General features: G+C 40.2%; 1 protein-coding gene across 9 annotated transcripts in view; it reads left to right on the top strand.

The window, feature by feature from the left end:
* The window catches only part of LOC132906281 (contactin-2-like), a 38012-nt gene extending 18484 nt beyond the window's left edge, over positions 1 to 19528 (top strand). For 8 of the 9 annotated variants that reach the window (XM_060958331.1, XM_060958328.1, XM_060958324.1 and 5 more), the window contains exons 3-7: positions 3241 to 3351; positions 8702 to 8844; positions 16560 to 16715; positions 16784 to 17117; positions 17356 to 19528. In XM_060958331.1, coding sequence (XP_060814314.1) covers positions 3276 to 3351; positions 8702 to 8844; positions 16560 to 16715; positions 16784 to 17117; positions 17356 to 17501 — 855 coding nt within the window. In that variant the 5' untranslated portion in view covers positions 3241 to 3275 and the 3' untranslated portion in view covers positions 17502 to 19528. Of the gene's footprint in view, positions 1 to 2672; positions 2692 to 3240; positions 3352 to 8701; positions 8845 to 16559; positions 16716 to 16783; positions 17118 to 17355 lie in introns of those variants that run through there. The other variant, XM_060958329.1, reaches the window with a different exon arrangement.
* Positions 19529 to 22025: the final 2497 nt, after the last annotated feature.

The following is a 22025-nucleotide window of genomic DNA, read 5'->3' as shown; positions in this document are numbered from 1 at the left end:
CGTTATGACGTGCCAATAAATTCTACGTGGCAAGGGTTGCCGTTCGTTCGTTGCCTTGACATCGACAGCTCGTTACACCGTCAAGACGGTCGGCTTACGGCGTTGTACGTATACATAATTCAGGTATCCCTATGTGCGGTTTCTCCGCCACGAGCAGACGTTTTCAGTCACAGGGGCTTCTCTCTGTGCAACTGCCACCCGAGGAAAACCAATTTTCTCTTTACGTTTCTGCCTTGTTCATCTTGCGCGTTAACACCCTTATCCTTTTTAATTCTGAAATTGACTTTGTAAAAATTATTTTTAGAAGAGCCCTAAAACGAGCAAACGTAATCGAACAAATCGCAGCAAGGCGAACGAAACCTCGTCGTTTTCGATCAGTTAAATGAAGTTTCGTGCGTTAAATGAAATTAAACGAGCGGTAAATGTGCTAAGATCGTTCGTAATCTGTCAAACTCTGGTGGGTACGTATCTTCGACGCACGAGCGAAGGAAAGTTAAAAGAAGAAAAAAACCCTTCCACGCGTCAAGGTATGGCGGCGAACGAAACGAAATAAAATGAAACGGAGCGAAACGAAATGAAATTAAACGAAAGGAAAGGAGAAGAAACGACGTCGAGTGTATGTGAGACATTATAGAATCCCGCGTAGTATCAGCCATGGCGAGAACATATGGCCGTTAATATATCGATGGAAATTGCGATCGATAATTCTACTCGTTCGGCACAAATCACGATTCTACGTAAAGCCGCTTTTTTCACGAGAGAAACTGTGAAAGGTTAAATATTACATGGACGATACATCGTGTGCAACGAACCGAATCATAGTGTCTATCCGATTTACGCAAAGCCACGGGCTATGAACCTCCATTACACAGATTTTATTTGTCTTTGCTTTCCGGTAAGTTTATCGCGCAGCGGGGCAATTAAAAAGTCGATCACAGGTCTCCTCTATTCCTATTATATTGTACTTGCTAGCAGACACAATTATTCGGACGAAAGAATTCAACTGGTTTCCCTATCTACATATTTCAACTCCTGGATTAATTTACATTACCTTCTCGATCATAAGACATCGGAGAAACGATATTGATTCAATATTCTCTACTTTCGCATGGAAAAACTGTAAACCGAGGCGTGCGATCAACCACAAAAAGGAAGATGAATCAATGAAATTCGCCAGCAACTGTCCGACAAAGAACATTAATTGCCCTAGCGTGATTGCTCCTTAGGGACCTTTACAACCACTTCAATCTTCTTCCTTACTTTATTCGTCCTTTACGTTGGAGTTCTTCTCGTAGACGTAACGGCACGTTTCACCAAAAAGGCCACGTACCCCCTCGAACCTTTTTTTTTTTTGTCTCTACGCTAGCGACGAAAAGAGCGACAAACGCAAGAAAGAAAACTACGTGACCCGCGATGAAAGTGCCACATTTATATTTTCTTCTCTCGAGGATTTCGAGCTTCTGCTTTCTACGCTGACACTAATTTACCCGGTCCTCGTTTCTCTTGCTTCTTTCGAGCTCGCCGTGAAACTCCCTCTTGTATAGCAATGCTATTCAAAGAAACTGAATGTTTCACGTCCTCCCGTCTCTGACACTTTTCAAATCGATCAGGTATTCGATGAAATATAAAATATGATCCAAATCGAAGGAATTATGTTGTCATTAGGGTAACAAGTAGCTGTAAATAATTAGAAAAATAGAAGACACGAATGTATCGCTGGTACAAAGCCCAAACTCTATACTGTCTTGAATTCCTGTACACACCGTTGAAGGAGACGTTGATATAAGCGAGCCATCTTTGAAACTTACTTCTAACTTAAGAAAAGCTTATTTAAATGAAAGCGTGGCAAAGCCACTCTCGACCCATCTCCTCTTCCCTCTATTTATACCCGCAAACACCAACCGGTTGCTTTCATCTCGTAGATTACGCAATTGTATTCAACATAGCTGCAAGGTAAAGCACCGTCTAATTAAGTGGCAAAATTACGAGCTCGTGCGCGAACTTGCTAAACCAACTGGACGCTCGTTGTACCGAACCAGGTTCGATCGCGTGAAATCCGCACACATATTGCCATCACCTCGGAACGCTACGAAGAAAATTCATTTTACCTCTAGCATCGGAAACATCGAATCAATCATGTAGTAATAAACTCTTAATCGCTCAAAAACATCCATTCTGGACGTATCATCCGTATGCGTCTCGACACAGGCTGTCATCAGTATGAAACGTTTTAATTACGCTCGCTGTACGCTCGAAGGGGCCGCGTACACGCGAACACAACATTACATCACGTTAATATATGTATCTACGGAAATAAATATTCATATGCGCGCGGGTCTACACGAATTACAATCAGATCTCGTATGAAACGCGTAACGCAATTCTCATTGTCAGTTTTATTTTACGATTGTTTCGTTATCGATTTGCATCGAACACAGTTATGAATTCGTTAACCTGCAATTATCTGTACGCAATTGCTACTTCTGTAGATGAATTACAGATGAAACGTCCTAGAATCGATTCGTATTAGAGACACAATCTCCAGCCATGATCGAAAAGCGGACAAAAAAAGAAGGGGGTCGATGGACGAACGTGGAGAAAACGAAGACGCATTGGCGTTCGATTAACAGTGCCACAGCGCAGCGGGAGGAAAGGGAAAATGATCGGTCGACTAGGTTCGCGATGTGTTTGGTACGTGGGCCATAGCGAAGCTTGGTCAAAACCTGTACACGTAGAGGAGTAGCCAATGCTTCGTCCTTTACCTGGATTATTCGAGATACTCGATACATCGCCGCGAAATCCCGGACACATTTTCCGAACCAACGAGCTTTTGCCATGCTATAGGCTTCAACGATGAATGCGTGTACGGTAGATGTATGAGAATCGCAATCATCGATCGGCGTTAACAACGTACAGGTACTCTTGCTCGCGATAAGGCTTTACGATCCAGGCTACGCATATCGTGGATTAATTAGAAATTTCATTACAACGTGTTCGTTCTATTGTTCTACTACAAAAACAGGCACTCATTATACGAAATACGTACGCTTCATTCGGCAATCTGAGAGATTGTTCTTTATCGTTAATTAACTGGCCGTCGTCATTGGAAAAGTCAAAAAGATGGATCGATGTCTCTTTTTTCTCGTTTTACTCAACGATCGCGGCAAGCAACTGACGAAACGGATAATATCGAACGAAACGTCTACTATATATGTCCATTTACTCATTTTTCCATTGTAGGCGAACTCGTGGATGACCGCACGATGTACACATGAATGGAAACTATGATGGACGCGTTTCGATTGATCCTCCTGTTGCTAGCATCATCGCGCTACTTCCTACATCCAATCGGTAAGTGAAGCTTTTGTTTGTATATTCGTCGATTCGAATGTTAAGCCGCACCGATGTAGTATCGGTGTTGCTCTTTGGTCCGCTCTGGTCTAACTTAGTCACGACAATTCCTGCAAGGAGAGAGTAAAAAAAAAAGAGAAAAACGGTGACCATTACTAGCGGTTTCGATCGCGACGATTTTCCGTGTTTCCTTTCCCTCTGGTTTCCCAGCGCTGCAACCTGTCTAAAGGAACAGGCCTTAATCACGAAGAAGAGGAACAGAGGAGCAGACTTGCCCTCAAAAGTGGTCGGCTATCTTCATCCAGAGGAAACACGGGCAGCGGTACCGGCGAACTTTCTCAATTAGTGCTCCAGCCCGATCGACCAGGACCTCATTCGTATTCACGATGAACCCGGGTCCACAGATATAGTAGACCGATAGCTTCGTTCTCTTCTACTCCTCCATCTTTCCGCCTCGACACTTTCTCTGCTTTTCTCTTCTTCGTTTTCTTCTACTTTATCTTGCCACATATCTATTTCGCTCAACGAAATTTCGAATTTTTAAACAGTCCGTTTCTCTGTGCCTACGTGCAGAACCTACAATTTCGAAACTTTTCACCGAAAAGCCAAAATTCCAAGCTAACGAAGATTATCTCGTCGTTCCGCTAATTGGTTTCAATCGCTGGCACATTGACAAACGAAATCCGTTAAACCTCCGTCATGAAGGAGGATTCACCGAGCTTACACTTTTATCGCGCCATTACTATCACCTTTAATGTCTGTGAAAACTTTGATCAGTCTCGTCACGGATTTTTGACGTGCCACCGCTTGCAAAGTGTAACTCGCTTTAGCCGACGACCGAAAGCAAGCATAAACGGTAAAATATGTTTATTCGACATCTTGAAACGTGTTTAACGAGAAATACGTTTAACGAAGATACAAATATCGCTTGTGCCGAAACGAAGACGAGTTACTTCATCTGAGAAACGGGCTTATTCTTTGCTATAATGATGTAGATAAATCTCACGAAATAATTTTGTGAGCACGACGTTAACGTGAAAACTTGTGTTCTTCTTCGGAAACGTGCGTCGTAAAACTAGGTGAAAGATAGGGTCGTGAGCCGTCAACGAATAATAAAGTAACAAAGCTTTTGGAAACACGCGAGAATCACCCAGGTTCTTGTACCGTCACGCAAACAAGGTAAAGTTTCTTTTCGACTTCGATTGCCATAGTTGGTGAGAAAAACTATATATCGTAAAATAGTCGCGAGCGATTCTACGGTTCGTAAAAAGAAGGAGAAGAGACCGAAGCAAAGTAAGCAACTGTCGGTTCTTTTAACCTGTTCGTACACAAAAAAAAGGCAGCTGGAACTTTTCCTTAGCACGCTTTATTAAGCAACGAATTACAAAACCAAATTAAAGTACACAGACATACTCGCACTCTCTAGAAAGAGAGAAAAAAGGAACGTCGAAACGACAAATACATAAGAGAAGAGAGAACTCGACGAGCACATCTACCACGTGTTCGCACACTCAATCGACATCATGCTCGCACGTTGCACGCTATTCAACTAACTCGCTCGGCAATGTTGTCACACTAACATTACCCGGCGGAAACAATAGCACCACGTTCAAACACCGTACCGTCACATAACGATAACGTAACCGGTAATCGTGAGCAAATTCAGTTTGCGAGTTCGCGAGACTAAATTACGTTTCTCTTATTGCGATTCGCATTACTTCTCTATCACTCGTCCTATGTACTTTGCGAACCATGCAACAAAGAAGGTGCTTGAATCGCAGTTATTTCCGCCGAAGGAAAATTTTCACAGGAGAAAAGGCTTGAAAAACGGAGAAAGAAATGTCGTTGCTCCTTGAAGATCTTCTTCGTAACACAGTGACGAATTTTTTCGTTTCTCGAGGACCAAGAACTCCCTTTAATAAGAAATGACGAATCTACTTACGAAAGAAAATATTCCTCTGCGCTCTTTACGATCTTATTCGATATGTGCAAGGCTAAAGCTGAAACTAACCACGCCGACGGATTTGCAAGGTCATGTAAAAATTCTACACCAGGTAGAAATTTATTCAATCTGCCGATAATAAAGTTACTGTTCGCTAAAAGTTACGTAGGAGATGAACGTTTACGTCGGTTATATTTGAAAGAAGTAAATGATTGAAAAGAAATCGAACGGCTCTGTGCAAGAAATTCCTTGAGAAAAAGATCAACGCTATGAAAAGTAAACGACTACTCTTCTCTTATTCCTTATCGAAAAAAAAAATAATTTCTTATTTTTAGCCCCGAGGTCCACAAAAACTTGTTTGCATCGTTATTGACTACTTTCTAGTACCAAAGCTAGAGATTTTTCCCCTACGTTGCAGAAATTTTTTTTTTTATTTCATTTTGGTTTTTTACAATTTATTTTATGGACATTTGGTAAAGTGTTATATCTTATTGGTGAAGAAAAAAAAAATAAAATAAAAATAAATATAGCATGTGGGTGGCTACCCCCAGCGGGGTGCCAGCTTCGTTTTTTCTAAGTTATATCTTTTATGGTTGCAGAAATGACACAATTTTTCGTTATCTTCCTAAGATTCGAGTTTTTAGTCGGCTTCCAACCGACTCTTATATTCGCGGCTATAAGAAAAAAATAATAGAAAAGATGGAAGGTTTCGTTGCTTCAAAATTTATTTAGAAACGTTTGTTCCTCTCTTGAAAGCTGCCGTAAATTTGACGAACGTGGAAATCGATAAATGATCGAACAGATGAAATGAAACGCAAATTCGCGCTATTTGAAGCGAGTCAAAGGGGTCGACCAACAAACGTTCGATACCGGAATGTGGTGAAGAAAAATAGTCGTTTGCAACGTAGTATGTTTACCCGCGTCCATATTTGATCAACGGCTGTTGGTGTCGTTGACCGGTCTCATAAGCGTCGCGTCTTTCATCAAGTTCATGTAGATCTTTATCCCAAACTTTTTTTTACGCTACATCGATTTGTATTCATTCGTATATTGACGCGATCGACGAAAATAAACAAAACTAAACGGTTTCAACGATAGATAAACACTTTGCAGAAATACATAATTGATCGAACACTTCCATTCCTTCGAACTAAATACCACCGTTAATGTCGTCAGGAATTGTGTTAACTGGTTGACAAGTTTTACTACAATCGTCAACGGTGACGTTGACGAGACGTGTCTGCAGGCGTTGTGGCTTCTTGATCTACAAGGTACATACATATGTATATGACACGTTAACAAACTGCCTTGCGCAATGCAACCGACAGAAAGAGCCGTAGCTTCACGAATGCAAGACTCGCCACCGCACTAGTCCCGTCACTTTAAGCTATTCCACTTATTTTCAACGTTACAGCGCATGATACGTCGCTACGTGATGTCACACTACGTAATATTTTATTACGAAGATGCAAAGAACGATAAAATTCAATGAGACGGAACACGTCGATCGAGTAGTTACGATCATAATTTTACAAAGATTTGAGTTTGTGCAAAAGAATGCGATCTAAGACGGTCATCTTGAATCCATTGTTTGTCTGCGTGTTTATTCTCTTCGCAATAACTGTAAAGCAAGCTGCATTTTGCAGGATAGCGTAAAGAAATTACCTCGTTCGACCGACCATGCTACGCCGCACGGAATGATTTAAACGGTAGTTTGCTTGATTCTGCGCTACGTGCTGCAGGAACAAACGTAGCACGAATTTTGCTCGATATAGAATTTTACAACGTTCTTCCAATCGTCCGACGATATACCAAATTTCGAAGTCCCACGTTCTACGTTTGATTTGATTGCGATTCACGAAATATAGATATAAACTGTTGGACGTTCGCCATTTCAGATTCCTTCTTTCATGCAAGAAAGACTATATCGTAATTCCATCTTCTCGGAGTCAAAAAATCGTCGCTTTAATCAAGAGACAGAGGAGAAGAGTGGTTTGCAGCCCCTTTGCGAACGTTGCAGCTGAGCAGATAAGCCGAGCTAACCCCGAGTTACCAGCTTCCCTCTTTGCCGCTGCAAATTAGCAGGCACGGCCGAGACCGAGAGGAGCGTACAATTTTAAGGCACTCGCTCTAATAGGTAATGCAATTTAAGAAGCTCGTCAACCAGGATGGCAGCGGGATCGTAGGCAGATGGCCAGTGGGAGAGACGACCGAGATCTAGCCTTACGCTGGTGTACGTAGAGTGAATCTTAAATTCTGTGGCTACTGCACCGCTTCGTTTCCGTCTGCATACCTGAGTGAATAACTTCGGTAATTACCATCGACCCAGTTGCAACTAACGCTCGAGTCAACGCTTCGAATTGCGTTTGATCGGGAAATTCGAAGCGACAACTTTTGATACCATCTCACGTCAATTACAGCTTTTACCTTGGTGTTCGACCTAACTCGAGAGACAAGTCTTCGTATATGTTAGCGAAGAAATCTTGTGTACTCGTTCGCAAGCCGTTGCACACCTTCTCTAAGCGTCGATCCGCACGGCAAAGGAGTAATTGAACGATAAAGGATAAACGATAGAGAGAAGTTTCTCGTGGAAGATCTCTAGTTTGGCACAGCTTTATGGGTCGTTCGATCAACATCCGGCGCAACGACTTCCGTGGTCCTCGTGAACGCTGGACGATATTTTCAAGCAATGAAATGTCTTGAGTTTTCGGCTTGGCTCCAAGTCGTTATATGTACGTTATTCGATAAGCAGACTTTCGACCCATGGAAAATACCGTCGAACTGAGAAGGAGGTCGTGCGCTCAACGTGTAACTTTCGCAGCTATAATACGCTGTAACAGCATCGTTAGTCTTAAACCAGCGAAAAAGAAAACAAGGTAGTGCGAATCGTGACATTATGATTTGAACAAAACTATAAAAACGTGGAAAAATAAAGGAAAGATAAAAGTTTAACGACCAGAGTTTCGCGTAGAGTAGAAGAAAAAGAAAAATATAGAAAGTTTTCGCTTCGACCTACGCAAAACTTTCCCAATATGACGTTACAAAATGTCGTTCCTTTGAAATTCATTTCCTCGATGAACGTTCGTTAAGCGTCGTTGAGTGTGCCGCTGGACGAGAGAGCGAAGGAAACGCGGCTTCTTTGTATTTGCGCGTCTTTCCATATCGACAAAACATATCGCACCAGTGTTCGTTGAAAAGGTAAAGTAGCTTCGACAAAGTAGTTATTTAGCTCGTAGCTTGTCTCGGAATACGCAAAAGAGAAAACTTGCGCAACTGTACATATACGTAGATATACCTCTCCACGTATACGATATCGCTATGTTAATTTCCTCTGCCTGTTTTCCAGGCAGCCCGGATTCATCGAAATAACCGAGATATACGGTATAGAGTGATTTTCGATATTTCTAGATGGTGCTATTCGGAGTGAGAAGCCAAGCAACGAGGAAGAAAGGAATAACATCCTTTCTTCGGTACCTGTATCTGTCAAGGATGTCCTGGCGCAGACCGGCGGAAACGCTTTGCTTCCCTGTAGATTCACTAGTCCCGGAATAGTGAGTACACCACATATGTATACAAGCAAATATATGCGTTCTGGATGATGTATACAAGGAAGGTGGCTCGTGTAGGTACAAGTGGAATTGGCCGTGTATGCACAAGCTGCAAACCGACCTGTATGCAGGTATTATACATAGGTCGATGAACACCAAGGAAGTATGCGCAACGTACATAAGCATGCATGCCATTGTGTAAAGCGGGCACATCGATAAACAACGATGCTGCGGATTACACGCACGCTACACGAGACATTGCGCGTTTCGTGAAAACGTGCGACGCCTCGCGGTACCCGCTTACCAAAATATCGTACGCGTCTCCTTTCGTTTCCAACACCTTCGAATATCCCTTGCAACGAACCTACTGCTACAAAAGGTATTAGCTTCGCGAAAGCACGAATAATGTTCGCTGTGGTACGGCCAAAAGACTTTTCCAGGGAAACTTTCAAACACCGTTTGTTCGCGCCCTAAACATTTCACTCGTATAGAATTTGATGTCGCGCGTAAACTCCGCCACCGAGTTTCACCGGTGAACGTCAATTATTTATCGAAACACTGTGTAAAGCGACGAGCATGCTATTTTAAATTCGGTGCATTTCAGCACCGTAAACCCAATGCACGCGTACTCCTCTCGTTACACCGTCTTTCTCACGAGGTATGCTCGTTAATAAATGATCGGAGCAGCGTGCTGCCGTATGCAAGCCTCGGGCTGAGGTCACTCGCTCGCTCACTCACTCGCTATAGTAAAGAGCGGAAAACGGAAAACGGGAAACGTCTCTCGAAGAGGAGGACAAAACCTGCTCGTTTGACGCAACGGGCAGAGCTGGCTGCTCGTTGCGCGACCGAGCAACGCCGAAAGACCGGCAAACAGCCGGATGGAAAAGAGAACGTTCAACAGGATAGAAACCTGCCCCCTTCCACCTTGTAATTCTCCCGGTTTTAATGTTGCAAGGATCGACGCGCCAAGAACTGCAGTTTCCTACCTATGCCCAGCTACGCTCCCTTGATTCGTACGCACCCACACGCGGACAAGTTAGCCACGAAAATTTGTATTTCCCACGAGTACCTACAACGAGAGCGTGATTAAAATTCATGTTGCATTATTCACGGTATAGATACACGGCATCGCTCTACTGTGAAGTAATTTTCTTCCCGCTATAAAGAAATGCTTCATCAGCTCTTTGAGAAACTAGCTTTCGACAGAGGCAGCACTTTGAATAGCAACGTGTAACTTTTCTCCTTCCTTTCAAATTACGTACCAAACAATAGCCGTTCGTCTGTTTCCGCGTTTTTACATTTTCGAACCTGTATACAATACATGCTTTCCAAAAAAAAAAAAATATACAGAAATATCTATAAATAAATCGATAACAAGTGGAAAATGATCAATGTTTCCATAATGCTTTTCTTCGCGCTTGAGAACACACGATGATTATCGGTGTTGGACTATTTCATTTCCGAGAGAAAATGTACCAGAAAATCGCATTTCCTTTGTCCTTTTAAGCTACCGGATGTCACGACTAAGCTTCGACCGTGTCGCGCATGGACCATTACTATTTAGGAAAGACAGACAGGATTGATTCTCTGTTGTACGAGTAACGGAAGAGGATTCCTAAACTCACCAACGATATATTATCCTGCATACCGAGCTAGGAAATCGATACTCATTCCTAGCAAGTATTTGTTCTCCTTTTTCGATACGATTCTCGATTCCTCGTAGATAGCCGAGACACGCTTGAACGGGAATGGGACAAGCGACGAGAATGATCTAAAAGATAATAGATGGATAAGTGGATAGATAGAAAGAAAACGTACTAAATCCGCTTTTGACATAAGTTCTTATAAAGGTACGAGAGCAAAGACACAGACGTCAAAGAAACGGTATTACCTTTGGCATCGCGAGAAAGAAATATTGTTTCGGACGTTTCTTAAAAAGTACCCTGTCGTGTTCGAATCCGGTCTGCACGATTCCAAACTGTTGTAACTGGAAATGTATAGCGCGTGTTCGCCTACAAAAGGACGCCTAACGTTGGCCAAAGATCGATTCGCACTCGACTAGAATTTCAATTCCAATCGCCAAGGAATGTCGTCGAATGCGAATACCGATACGACACAAACAGCTGAAGAAACGCGATCGGGCGTGTCGCGCGCAGTGCGGTAGATGCTACTGTGATTACGATTCAAAAACAAGATGTTACGAAATACCAAGTAATAAATAGATTTAACTTTCAGCCTAACATTACGATGGTATTCGAAATTTGCGATAAAGGTAGAATCGTTGGATCCCTTTCGATTCCGAAAGACAATAATGAAAATCGTTTGCAAAATAATAGCAATTAATAGGTTGATTTAAATTAAAAATTATTTTATTCGTTGACTGATCGATGATGCGATGTAAAATACTTTGGTTCGGGTATCGATACAATCGCATAAAAAGAACACTATTGTTTGTAGTATCGATACGACTACTTACGCAGTACGCGATAAGAAACATTAGTATATTCAACTACTGCGCCAAGTATAAATTCCACGATAGCCGGGAGCAATATGAATATTTAGGAAATCAGTACACGTGCGTTCGAAATCGAGAAGGAAATCCCACCGGGAGTCAGCAAGTTCTCCAATTTTCCGGTTCGAATATCGAATTGTCTCTGGAATGCTGTAGAAAGTTCGTCTTAGTGGCATTGGCCACCGCATATTCCTTAAATTTTTGTTCTCCTCGACACGCTAATCGATCGAGGGAGCAATTGGTAAATTTCTTCTGCGATTTCGCTAACGAAAAATCACCTGTACAAGTATAATTTTCAATCGACTTGCGAGCGATAGACGATCAATTTAGGGGAGAGGAGGAAATATTAACGGGCATGGATTTGAATAATTACCAAGAAATTTATGAATTCCGCTCGATTGTGCGACGAACGATCGTTCGTTCAACGTGCTTCGTAATTATCTTTAATGGACGATAATTTTAGGTTGACGCGATGGGTGGGTCATTTCGAAATTTTTATCGCGTCGTCTACACGCGTATCGCGATTGAAACTTACTTGTGGCAGATATGAAGTCTAACAACGGTCTCGAATTGTAAAAAACGAACCGTTTTTACCATTTTCTCTTTTCACTTCAAAAAACAAACTTGTCATAATATTTTTCCTAACACTAATCAACGTTAAAATGCAAATTAACGGAAACAAGATCGACCAACACACGGCCCTTGTATGATTCGATCACGGAAATAACGTCGGCGCGTTGATGGAAAGCGACGAATATATCCCGTTTGTCTTGTTATCCCGTGCTCGATACATGTGTACATGGTTTGATACGCAAATTAACGGATGATTCGAATATCAGCCTAATGTGCATAATTATTTCCTGAACAACAGCTCGTTATCCACGTTTCCAAATACGATGGATCGACATACACCGTGTATTTAACCTACGTGTTATCGAGTCGACTTAAGAGGATTTCGCGTTACAGAAGAAGAAAGAACAAACAATGAAAAGATACGATCGAATTTTTCGAAGAATATCGGGAATATTGTTTTCATCGAAGATAGAATTGTAAAGCATTTAAGTTCGATGAGAATATCGCGTATCGTGAAAATCCTGATTACGTGTATCGGGAAAAAGGAAAAACGAGAGAAGAAGACAAGAACGATAGCTTCTACTTTCTCCAACCGATTCCAGACCGTACCAGATGGCGGCAATATGGTGGCGCACGGAACAGTACGGCTACCGATTTTCTCATAAACCGGCAAACTTTTGTACGAGTTTTTCGAGGAAAGAAGAAAACAGATGCCGCTTCGTAAGGACCAAGCTGTCAAGGAAAAAGTTCGTAGGTTAAAAGTCCATTAAAAACGCAACTGTCTGGAGAAAGAGCGAAAAATTGCACTCGCCTTCGAAGTATCAAGCGTTGCAAAGACTTTTAATGAACAAAGGTAATGAAAGAACGACGACCGTCCCTTTCGAGTATCGGTAACAAAAATTTTGTTTGTACAACTTTCGTTTTTACGTGTATCCTATCGACATTGTGCCAGACAAAATGAACCTTTTTCCTTTGTCTCGGTTTCTTGTTTTCTTTATGCCGTTGCTTCCTCTTGTTTCATCGAAGGAAGCTCATTGGGAGAAAACACGCACATCTAGGCGCCATAAATACAAAGAAATAAATTTATAATTAATTTGTTTTATTGCGATATAAATATTCGTTTACGTGGAAAAAGCGAACCGACAGAACGAATGGAAACACGGGAGAATATACAGATAGAAAATACAGTATTGAATGTACAAAATACAGTTAAGCGAAAGTCTATTTTTGTCGATTGTTTAACAATGAGCAATGCATTCGTACGTACAGCCAATTTTTCGTAATACCGTGTCGATGTTAACATCGTGTATGTATTAAACGAGAAACGACTTGTTTTCCTCGGTGATTTCTTTTCTTATCTCGTATCTCAAGAAAAGCAACGTCTGTCCAAATAATCACTAAAATTGACGTATTAAAGAACATAAGTCACGGACGATCGTCACGACGGAATATCGCGAGAAATCATAAACTGGAAAAGCGGCAATCGATACGTCAACGAGTAAGCTGCTACCCAGCAGAAGCCCGATCCTTTCTTCAATCTTTTATTCATAACGCACAGGCGTCAAGCTACTTCATCTCTTGATACCCTTCTTTTTTTCTTCCACGCTTCCAACTACGTATTTTCAAGCTTGTGTTTTTCTGCTCGGACGTGTTATTTTGCATGCACGAAGAACGGGCATGAAGATCGGCTAGCGTCCCTTATGCGGCATGACACGAATATCCTACATTTTATCCCATATAAACAGGCAGATAAATTCCAGTAAATCTACTCGCTGCAGGATTAAACTACATACGATGAATAAGAAATCACGTAAAAATGCGCCTCACCTAAATTGTCCCGTGCTATGCGCTCCACGTGTAATTCGTAAGAGGAATCTCAATATTTTTAGTCATTTCTAAAATAAACCTTTGATTTTAGTTAAACATTCCATTCGGTGTTCGCTAGTTGCAATAGGCAAATTATGGATGCTATCGATCATCTACATGACAAATTGTAATTGCCTGCGATAAACACATAAGTAATAGATGCATGTCCCGTATTAATTGTGTACAAACTATACCGTGCATAATCACAGCTACTGATTCGTTTCACGAATAGGAAGAATTTATCGCAAGTAGACTCTACCCATATCATATAGTAAAGTTAATTGGTGGTTTTTGAAAAACTGAAATGCACTTGCAACATCTTTGACCGCAAATCTTCACTCACGTTTTAAGCATCTCGTTCCCAACAACTCTTAGAATTCCTTAAATCGCCGTTAAGTTCTACGATCGTACAGGTTTACGAGGCTTCTCGACTTTTACGATTTACGTAATACTTAGGCGTGCTCACCGCTTTACAACCCGGTTAATATGATACTTCGTATTAGTTAATTGCTATAGCCCAGACACGCTGGTTAATAATATTCATGAGAAACGGGCAGCGTTCGGTTTATGTTTGGTGTACAAATATATCCTACGGCTTTGCGACTGCTACGTTTCCTTTGTAACTAAAAGCAGCTTCGCTACAACAGGAACCCTTGGCAAGCAGGTGGGTATTCATTTTAGTAGCAATAAACTTTCTCGAAACTCGAAAGCTGCTGTATGTGTCTCATAAGACGAAATAGAATAGCGTCGTTCGGAACGGACAATACAATTACAAAACGAGTCGCACGTCATCCTACATAAACGGAGCTTTCGCTTCTTTCGATTCCTCTCATAACTACGACTATTTCATTGTGCTGTAGGGTATTTTCTTTCTTAAAATCAAACACTACGTGGCAACGTAAGATAAATCAAGGATTTTGGTAAAGCAAGTAAACCGAGACGACAGCCGAAATTCAATAAATTTATCGCGATCACGAGACGTTCTTCCGAGGAGGACATTAATTAAACGACGCTGCCCGGTCCGGAGATGTTATCATACTGCATCCACACGTGTGGAGAAAAGCCTGATTAATGGAACTTGGCTGACCGGAAAAATGATCCTTTCCTTTCTTTTTCTTTATCGCCAGCGTAAAACGAAGATTTGATTAAAACTGCGTTTCATATTCTATTGGCATACAGTCTATCTTTATCGACTGATCGAGAACCGATTACAATTATTACACAGACGAGTACAAATGTAATCGAGCAATGAATTTTTTCGAGAAATTTCTATGACAATTTTTAAGGAGCAATCTGTAGAATCGTAAGACTAACGAGGAACGTAAAGACCAGACGTTGATTCGTAATACATCGCAGAAGTTCGTTATTCCACTCATTTGTGCTCGAGTGTTCTTGTCGATCCTCGCAGATTCGCATTAGAAAATCGTGAAATCTAGTAACGTCGAGCATACTCAACGTAGGACAATTAAGGCACAAAACTGGCCAGCCTCTTCAATGTCGGTTTACGTTGACTACGCAGTCAATTACGAGCTTCGGTAACTTCGAGAATTATCAGAAACCAATTTTGCTAAAATTCAATGGGAATTTGTCCGACTAACAGAATCCGCAATTCTATCGGCGAAACTATACGACTCTATCGTTTGAATCAATTCATCGTAATTACAATAACCCGTAAGGTCGTCGATTGGGCTTGCTTCGATCGTTGAATTACTCCAATAGGAGATGACACCTTGGCGCGATAGCGGCCGTCGAACAAATCAAGTAGAATATAAACAAATGTGAGATTGAAAATGCGTGACTCGGTGTACCACAAATTGTATCGTTGGAATGAGATATTACGCTATTTTCTTACATTCGTCTACCATCCGCTGGATTATTGTCAAAGAAATTTCATATCTGACGTGCAGTGCTCTCTCAGCGATATCTTCCTTTTTTATTTCACGTATTTCGCGACCTATTAAAAAATTCTTCACGGTATAACGAAATCGTAAAAGGGGTCGAATTTATACGTTCGTGACGTCTTAACAAACGACTTGACAAAGACCCGATAAAATAAGAATTCGAAACCATGGTCAGAGGCGTACCAAGTATATCCTATTGTTAACTGTGATTCAGTCTCCGCTGAAAAAGATAGAACGTTACAGCGTATTACAACTCTAACTGTTGAGGTACATCGATCGGTGATTCTGCTTGATACTGTAATTTAAGACATCGCTGTATCCTAAAGGCCATTGTATATTTCCGTAATATTCTTAGCTCAGTTGCCGTTTGTGTGGAAGAACGACGTTCGTGCATTTTCTAAATCGTCTTTGCTATCAACGCAAGAATAACGGCTGTCACCGGACGAAAATAGCATTACGGATGGATAAGCTGGATGACGATGTTTCGTACTCACTGAGAAGAGGAAAGGATTTCTTATTAAAGCTACTTTTCTTCGTTTTTGATGTGCCATTAATATCGCAAAAGGAGCAGTCTCCTGAAATGAGTACTATTATTTGTTAGCTGGAAAATACAAAAGATCGAAAGGCCCGTTAAAGATACAAAACTTTTTTTAACCGTTCGTAAAAGAGTTAAACGCAGCACGATTGTTTATCTCCAACTTTCGAGTATTTTTAACGAATATGCAAGTCATACAATGTGCTATAAAATTTATTTATTTATGCAAGTTATAAAATTGCACTTGCGAATTCGCAACTTGCTCATAATCGATTTGCATATTCGATTTGCATATTCGAAATTCAGGTGACTGGAAAATTTCTCATTTCAGGTAACTTGGATCAGGAGGAAAGACAGGCAATTATTGACACTGGGTACGGACACTCATGTCATCGACATGCGATTCATGGTTATTTCGAACAGCCCAGACTGGACTCTGTTGATTAAGAACGCCCAACGCGAAGATGCTGGACTTTACGAGTGTCAGGTGGTAATTTAATATATAACGATATTTAAACGAATCGAAACAACTTGAAGCCCGTTTTATCGAGACAGATTCAAACGGAGCCGGTTCAGCAGAGATTCATTCGTCTAAGCATCACGGAGGCGTATTCCATGATTCCCGGAGGACCAGACCTTCACGTCAAACAAGGATCTAGTCTGCGACTGGAATGTCAGCTGATAGCATCGACGGAGGCACCGAGTTTCATCTTTTGGTATCGCGAAGGTCGCATGATCAACTACGACGATGAACCAGGGGTTAAAGTGGAGGCTACGAAAAACGGTTCGATTCTCGTGGTTGATAAAGTGAAACTTTCTCATGGTGCTAATTACACTTGTTGGCCCAGCAATGCCAGGCCAGCATATATCATGATACACGTAATCGAAGGTTGGTTATCTATATTTTTGTCTTTTCTCCGTATTTCGTTTCTTTTCTTTTCGCGAATACAGGATTTACGTACCTATACATACGTATATAAGTCGTTTGCAAAGTCTTTTGTTTCAAAAGTACTTCTCCTTCGATTCGTTTAATTTTACTACATATAATTTTCGTCATAACTTATTTGCTTACTGTTTGTTCTATTCGAACAAATGTTATTTCCTCGCTGTTCTATTTCTGTTTATAGAAGAGGAAAAACCAGCAGCTATGCATGGCGGTGATCGGCGAAACGCTACATCGAAAGCGTCCATCAATGTCATGTTGATTTTTCTGACTTTCCTCGGTATACGCACCTCGAATCGACTTCATCCGCGGCAAACCTGTATCACGTGACTAGCCTACCGTGTCAACTTTGTCACCGAATTGATGCCTGCTGCGGAATTCCAAATAATTTCGATGCCATTTTCGTATATCTCTTCTTACTTTACACTTTACCACGTTACTCGTGCTTGACTTACATACATTTAACGTTGTCGGTGATTCGCTGAGCACGTGCAACGAAACTTGCTAATTTCATCTGACGCTTTCTAACATCCTAAAATGTTAACTTAAAATAACAATAACGCGATGCAGCAAACTCATCGCAAAATTTTGAAACAATATCAGCAAGTGCGCCGTCACTTCGCAAGATTTCGACTTGCATCGGTTAATCTACGGTTTAACTATAGTACAATACTCGAGATCGCTATGTCGGCGGTTAAATTTTCGAAATTCGATATTCTTAAATCTCCGTTCCAATAAATGTTGAATGTCAAATACGTAACGCATCTGCAATGCTGCGTATAAGATGCGACGATTTTCGTGAAATGTGCGACCAGACATAAACTCAAGCAATATTAAAAGCAAGTATTATATTCATTTGAATCACATCCTCTAAATATTTTTATCGTCATAAACGTACAAAGAATGATCTTCACCTCGACGCATTTACCATTTCTCTTTTCCTAAAACGAGCATGCACTTCTGTCCGAGTTTCTACTCGTACGCATGAAATAATAAACCATCGAGTCAAAAGAAATAGCTATCCTTTTTTTTTTTTTTTTTTTTTTTTTTTTTATTTAGTTGCTTGCAAACAAACGAGACACGCCAGAAATTTCAGTAATGAAGAAAAAAACACGCGAAACGTTTTATCGATGTGAAATATAAATCCACGGATACAGGTATCGCATTTAACGCTCGCTTTCATTTTGCCGCATGTCGTGTGTTTTCTATCGTAATTAATCGCGAATAAAAACGAAAGCTATTTCGCGAATTGTCGACGAATAGAAAAGCTCGCATTCATTCGTAAAAAAAGTCAATGTAACGTGGCAGCGACACTCTGATAAACAGTTGAAAAGACATTTGCGAATTCAGATAAATTTAATCCATTAAAAGTGTCGTGCAATGTCGCTTTATACCGTTTGCCGTTTGAACGCGCACAAAAGTGAACTTAATAAATTCTAAGGGCAAAGCCACGCTTTCGCGTTTCACCAACAGCTTCGTGAATTAACAACGTTTAAACGAGCCAAATCACATACAGCTACGAATGCCCATCATGGTCTCAAATTCTTTTCAATGCTCTTTAGGCTCGTGAATTCACACGATTTTATCTTTTTTCGAACAAACACGACCACGCTCCGAAACCGCGTGAATAGTTCAATCTCGCTGCGTGTATAAAATTCCAATGAAACAGAAAAGCATTTAGTGTTATTTAAAACACGGTGAAACAAGGATTTCCTTGTCTTATAGCTGCCAATTTTATAGTCTGACACGATCTTCTTTGGAAAAGTATCGTTTGTCGGATGCTTCGTCGAAGGAAAAAGAGAAATCTATCCTATAGACATAGTTATTATTTCCTGGTAACATTCGAAATAATCACTTGATGTATTAATATGTGATCAATGTACATACGCGTGTATGCTAACTACAATATCTACTCTAAACCAATGAGCCTGTGTATCAAGAACATTTTTCGCAAAATACAAGAATATTGCCATATCTTTTTACAAAGAACGAAGCATTACGCGTGTTTTATCGGATAGCAATGCCATGTACATTTTTATTCACTGTTGTATGCCGAATAATTTATCAATGACTTCTCGTTGGAACGTTGAAGTTTTCCATTAGCAGCTCCTTATACATAGCGTTATGGAACACGTTAATATCGTTTCCATGCGCGAAAACTTATTAATTAACGTTCATATACTTGATTCGTTTAACGATAGTAGATGTATCGAGTGATTTTACATGGACGTTTCTTTTTCGTCGACTTACCAGAGACGTATGAATTGTAAAAGTAGACTCGCAAAATAAAACAAGACGTCAGATTTTCATCTCCACGATATTATAACATACAAAATAAATTGGACATTTTGAATCAATCGAGAAATTATTATTTTACGAAAGAAACGCATCTTCGATGGAGGTAAATTCACACATAAATCGCTTTAATATCGTCACGAATTCTCCGTATCACTGTGATTCTATCTGCAGGAATTTTGCATCCAAGCCGTGGAATGTAATAATCCTCGTTGCACCCAGGCTAACGTATAGCAAAGATGTATGTATCTTCCGTCGGGAACACACTTAATCGGATATTACGAAGTAAGTACTTGGAAAATGTTTAATGGGGAAATTATCACCAATGAAAATATTAATCCTTCGAGAGTGCCGATAGAAATTCGTACGTAACGTAGTTAGAGTTTCATTGTAACGATCCTTGCAACGATTATCTTCGTCGATCGCCAAATTGTCGAATCCTGAAGCAAAGGTAAGTACTATGGCTTGGTACGTGTACAAAATTTGAAATTTCCAACGATCCGTTAGTCACGTTTCGAACATCTAATCGATTTGTGACTTTGCCGAGCGAACGCCAATAACCGCAGCTTATTCCGTATAATATTAATCAAAACTCAGCAGAGAATATGTACTCGTATTATCTAATTTAGTGGTATTACACAAGATATATAGAATGAACTCCGAGCAATATTATTTTTGGAATATGTCAAACATGTCCACAACGTATCGAACGAATATGTATATGAACCCTCCGTTAGATTTTATTAAATTACGCTGCACTAACAAGAAATTTATTTCAATTCTAGAAAATGATTTTCCTTTTATTTCTCGTTCTATGTTACCTTGAATTTCTTATATATATCGTATCGCTAAATTAAAGTTATCGGTTAAAACGTGCAAATTCACGACTGAAATAAAACGGACGAAATTTTGTGTATTTTTCTTTCCAATTTTTATACAGTGGAAAACTACTAAGGATTTTTATGATAATCGATATCTTCACTCGAATAAACCAAGAAACTGCGTCTGATCTTCATTTTGATCTGCACGTGTTTTCGTGCGAACAAGTTACAAAAAGATCAATATAGATGTAGGTTTCTCAATAGAGAAGATTTCTTTTCTTCTTCTATTTTCTACTGCGTTTTCTCATAATAGCATATTTGGCTTCCAAACTTCATTTCTATTTTTCTTTATAGAAGAAAAGATAGAAAGAATTTCCAGAATAACTATAAATACACGTACAAAAAGAAACACGATAAGTTAGAGCTTAGCTGCTGGTACGTTCAGTTACGTAGCATAGAAGTTTGAAGCAGGGAAACGAAAAAACGGTGACGTTGAAGCATATTTTCTACCATGAAAAATACTGAAAGCGTAAGTAAAGTGAATGAATCGCGTACAGTTATTTTCTTCGTTGTCAGATTTCCAAGTTACTCGAATGGATCTTTTCATTTCACCAATTTCTTTGAAGATGAAAAATTACCTTTGATATAGTACGGAAAGAAAATGTGAAAATACATTTGTTTTACTTGAATTGCATCGTAATATCAGTTCGGTTATGATATATCTAAACATCAAGGTGCTACGAAAAGACGTTTTTATGACTTCGTTGGCTATTTGAACCGCAGAGTTTTAATTGAAATTACTATACGAATATAGTATAATGAAACGTACATGATCAAGCTAATTGAAAAGCCACACGATGGCAAAATAGTTCGAAGCAACGAACCGTAATAAACGAACGCACGAGATTCGGGTTTTGCACTTGGCACAAGTACACTTACAATGAAAACTAGATGAAATGTGGTGTTGCTATGAGGCAAATCTGCCACCGCCGTGCTTAATCCATTCTGCTTTCCATCGATCTCCTCTCTTCCCTTTTACATCGTCCATGACAATCGTGACAAAGGCCAGTTGTATAACGAAAAAAAAAGAAAAAAAAAAAGTACGATGCTGGATAACCATAAAAACATGCTTAGTTGAAAATTTCCTCTGCTTTTGTAATGTCCGAGTGGACAAATTGAAAGCTGTAAAAATGAAAAGGTAGATCCTATTAAAACCGTATCTATTAAGATAAAAGCAACCGACTTTGATAAATTAATGTTTTTCTCAAGATTCGATAACTCTAGAATTAATTACTGAAATGGAAGTATTTGAAAGTGTTGATGAAATATTGGTACGATAGGTCGATAGTTGAAAATAAACTAATCGGTGAGCGACCTTTGACAACACTAGCATTGAATAAAGATACCAGAGAGAAGATACGACTACGTACACGTTGGTACTCGAAGAGTAAGGGTCGTGAATATCGGTTTCCAATATAACGCCCGGGATGCCTATATTCGTAGGAGTTAATTCAAAATATCGTGAATAGTGTAGCATCTTGCAAGATTGGACATTCCATTCTATAGATATACTTCAAGGGCATACGCCTAATATGTACGTCGCAGTGTTACGTTACCACCCGGTTGCCACCTTCGTCACCACAAATCCGTAAGGTCCGTATAATCCTGTAAAAGCGAATGATAACGGTATCGCTACTATGTAATCCACCGATTGAATTCTGAATTATCGACAATTCGC

Source organism: Bombus pascuorum, chromosome 4 (assembly GCF_905332965.1).
Source record: "Bombus pascuorum chromosome 4, iyBomPasc1.1, whole genome shotgun sequence".
NCBI classification, from domain to species: domain Eukaryota; kingdom Metazoa; phylum Arthropoda; class Insecta; order Hymenoptera; family Apidae; genus Bombus; species Bombus pascuorum.
This window is presented reverse-complemented; position numbering and strand designations above follow the sequence as displayed.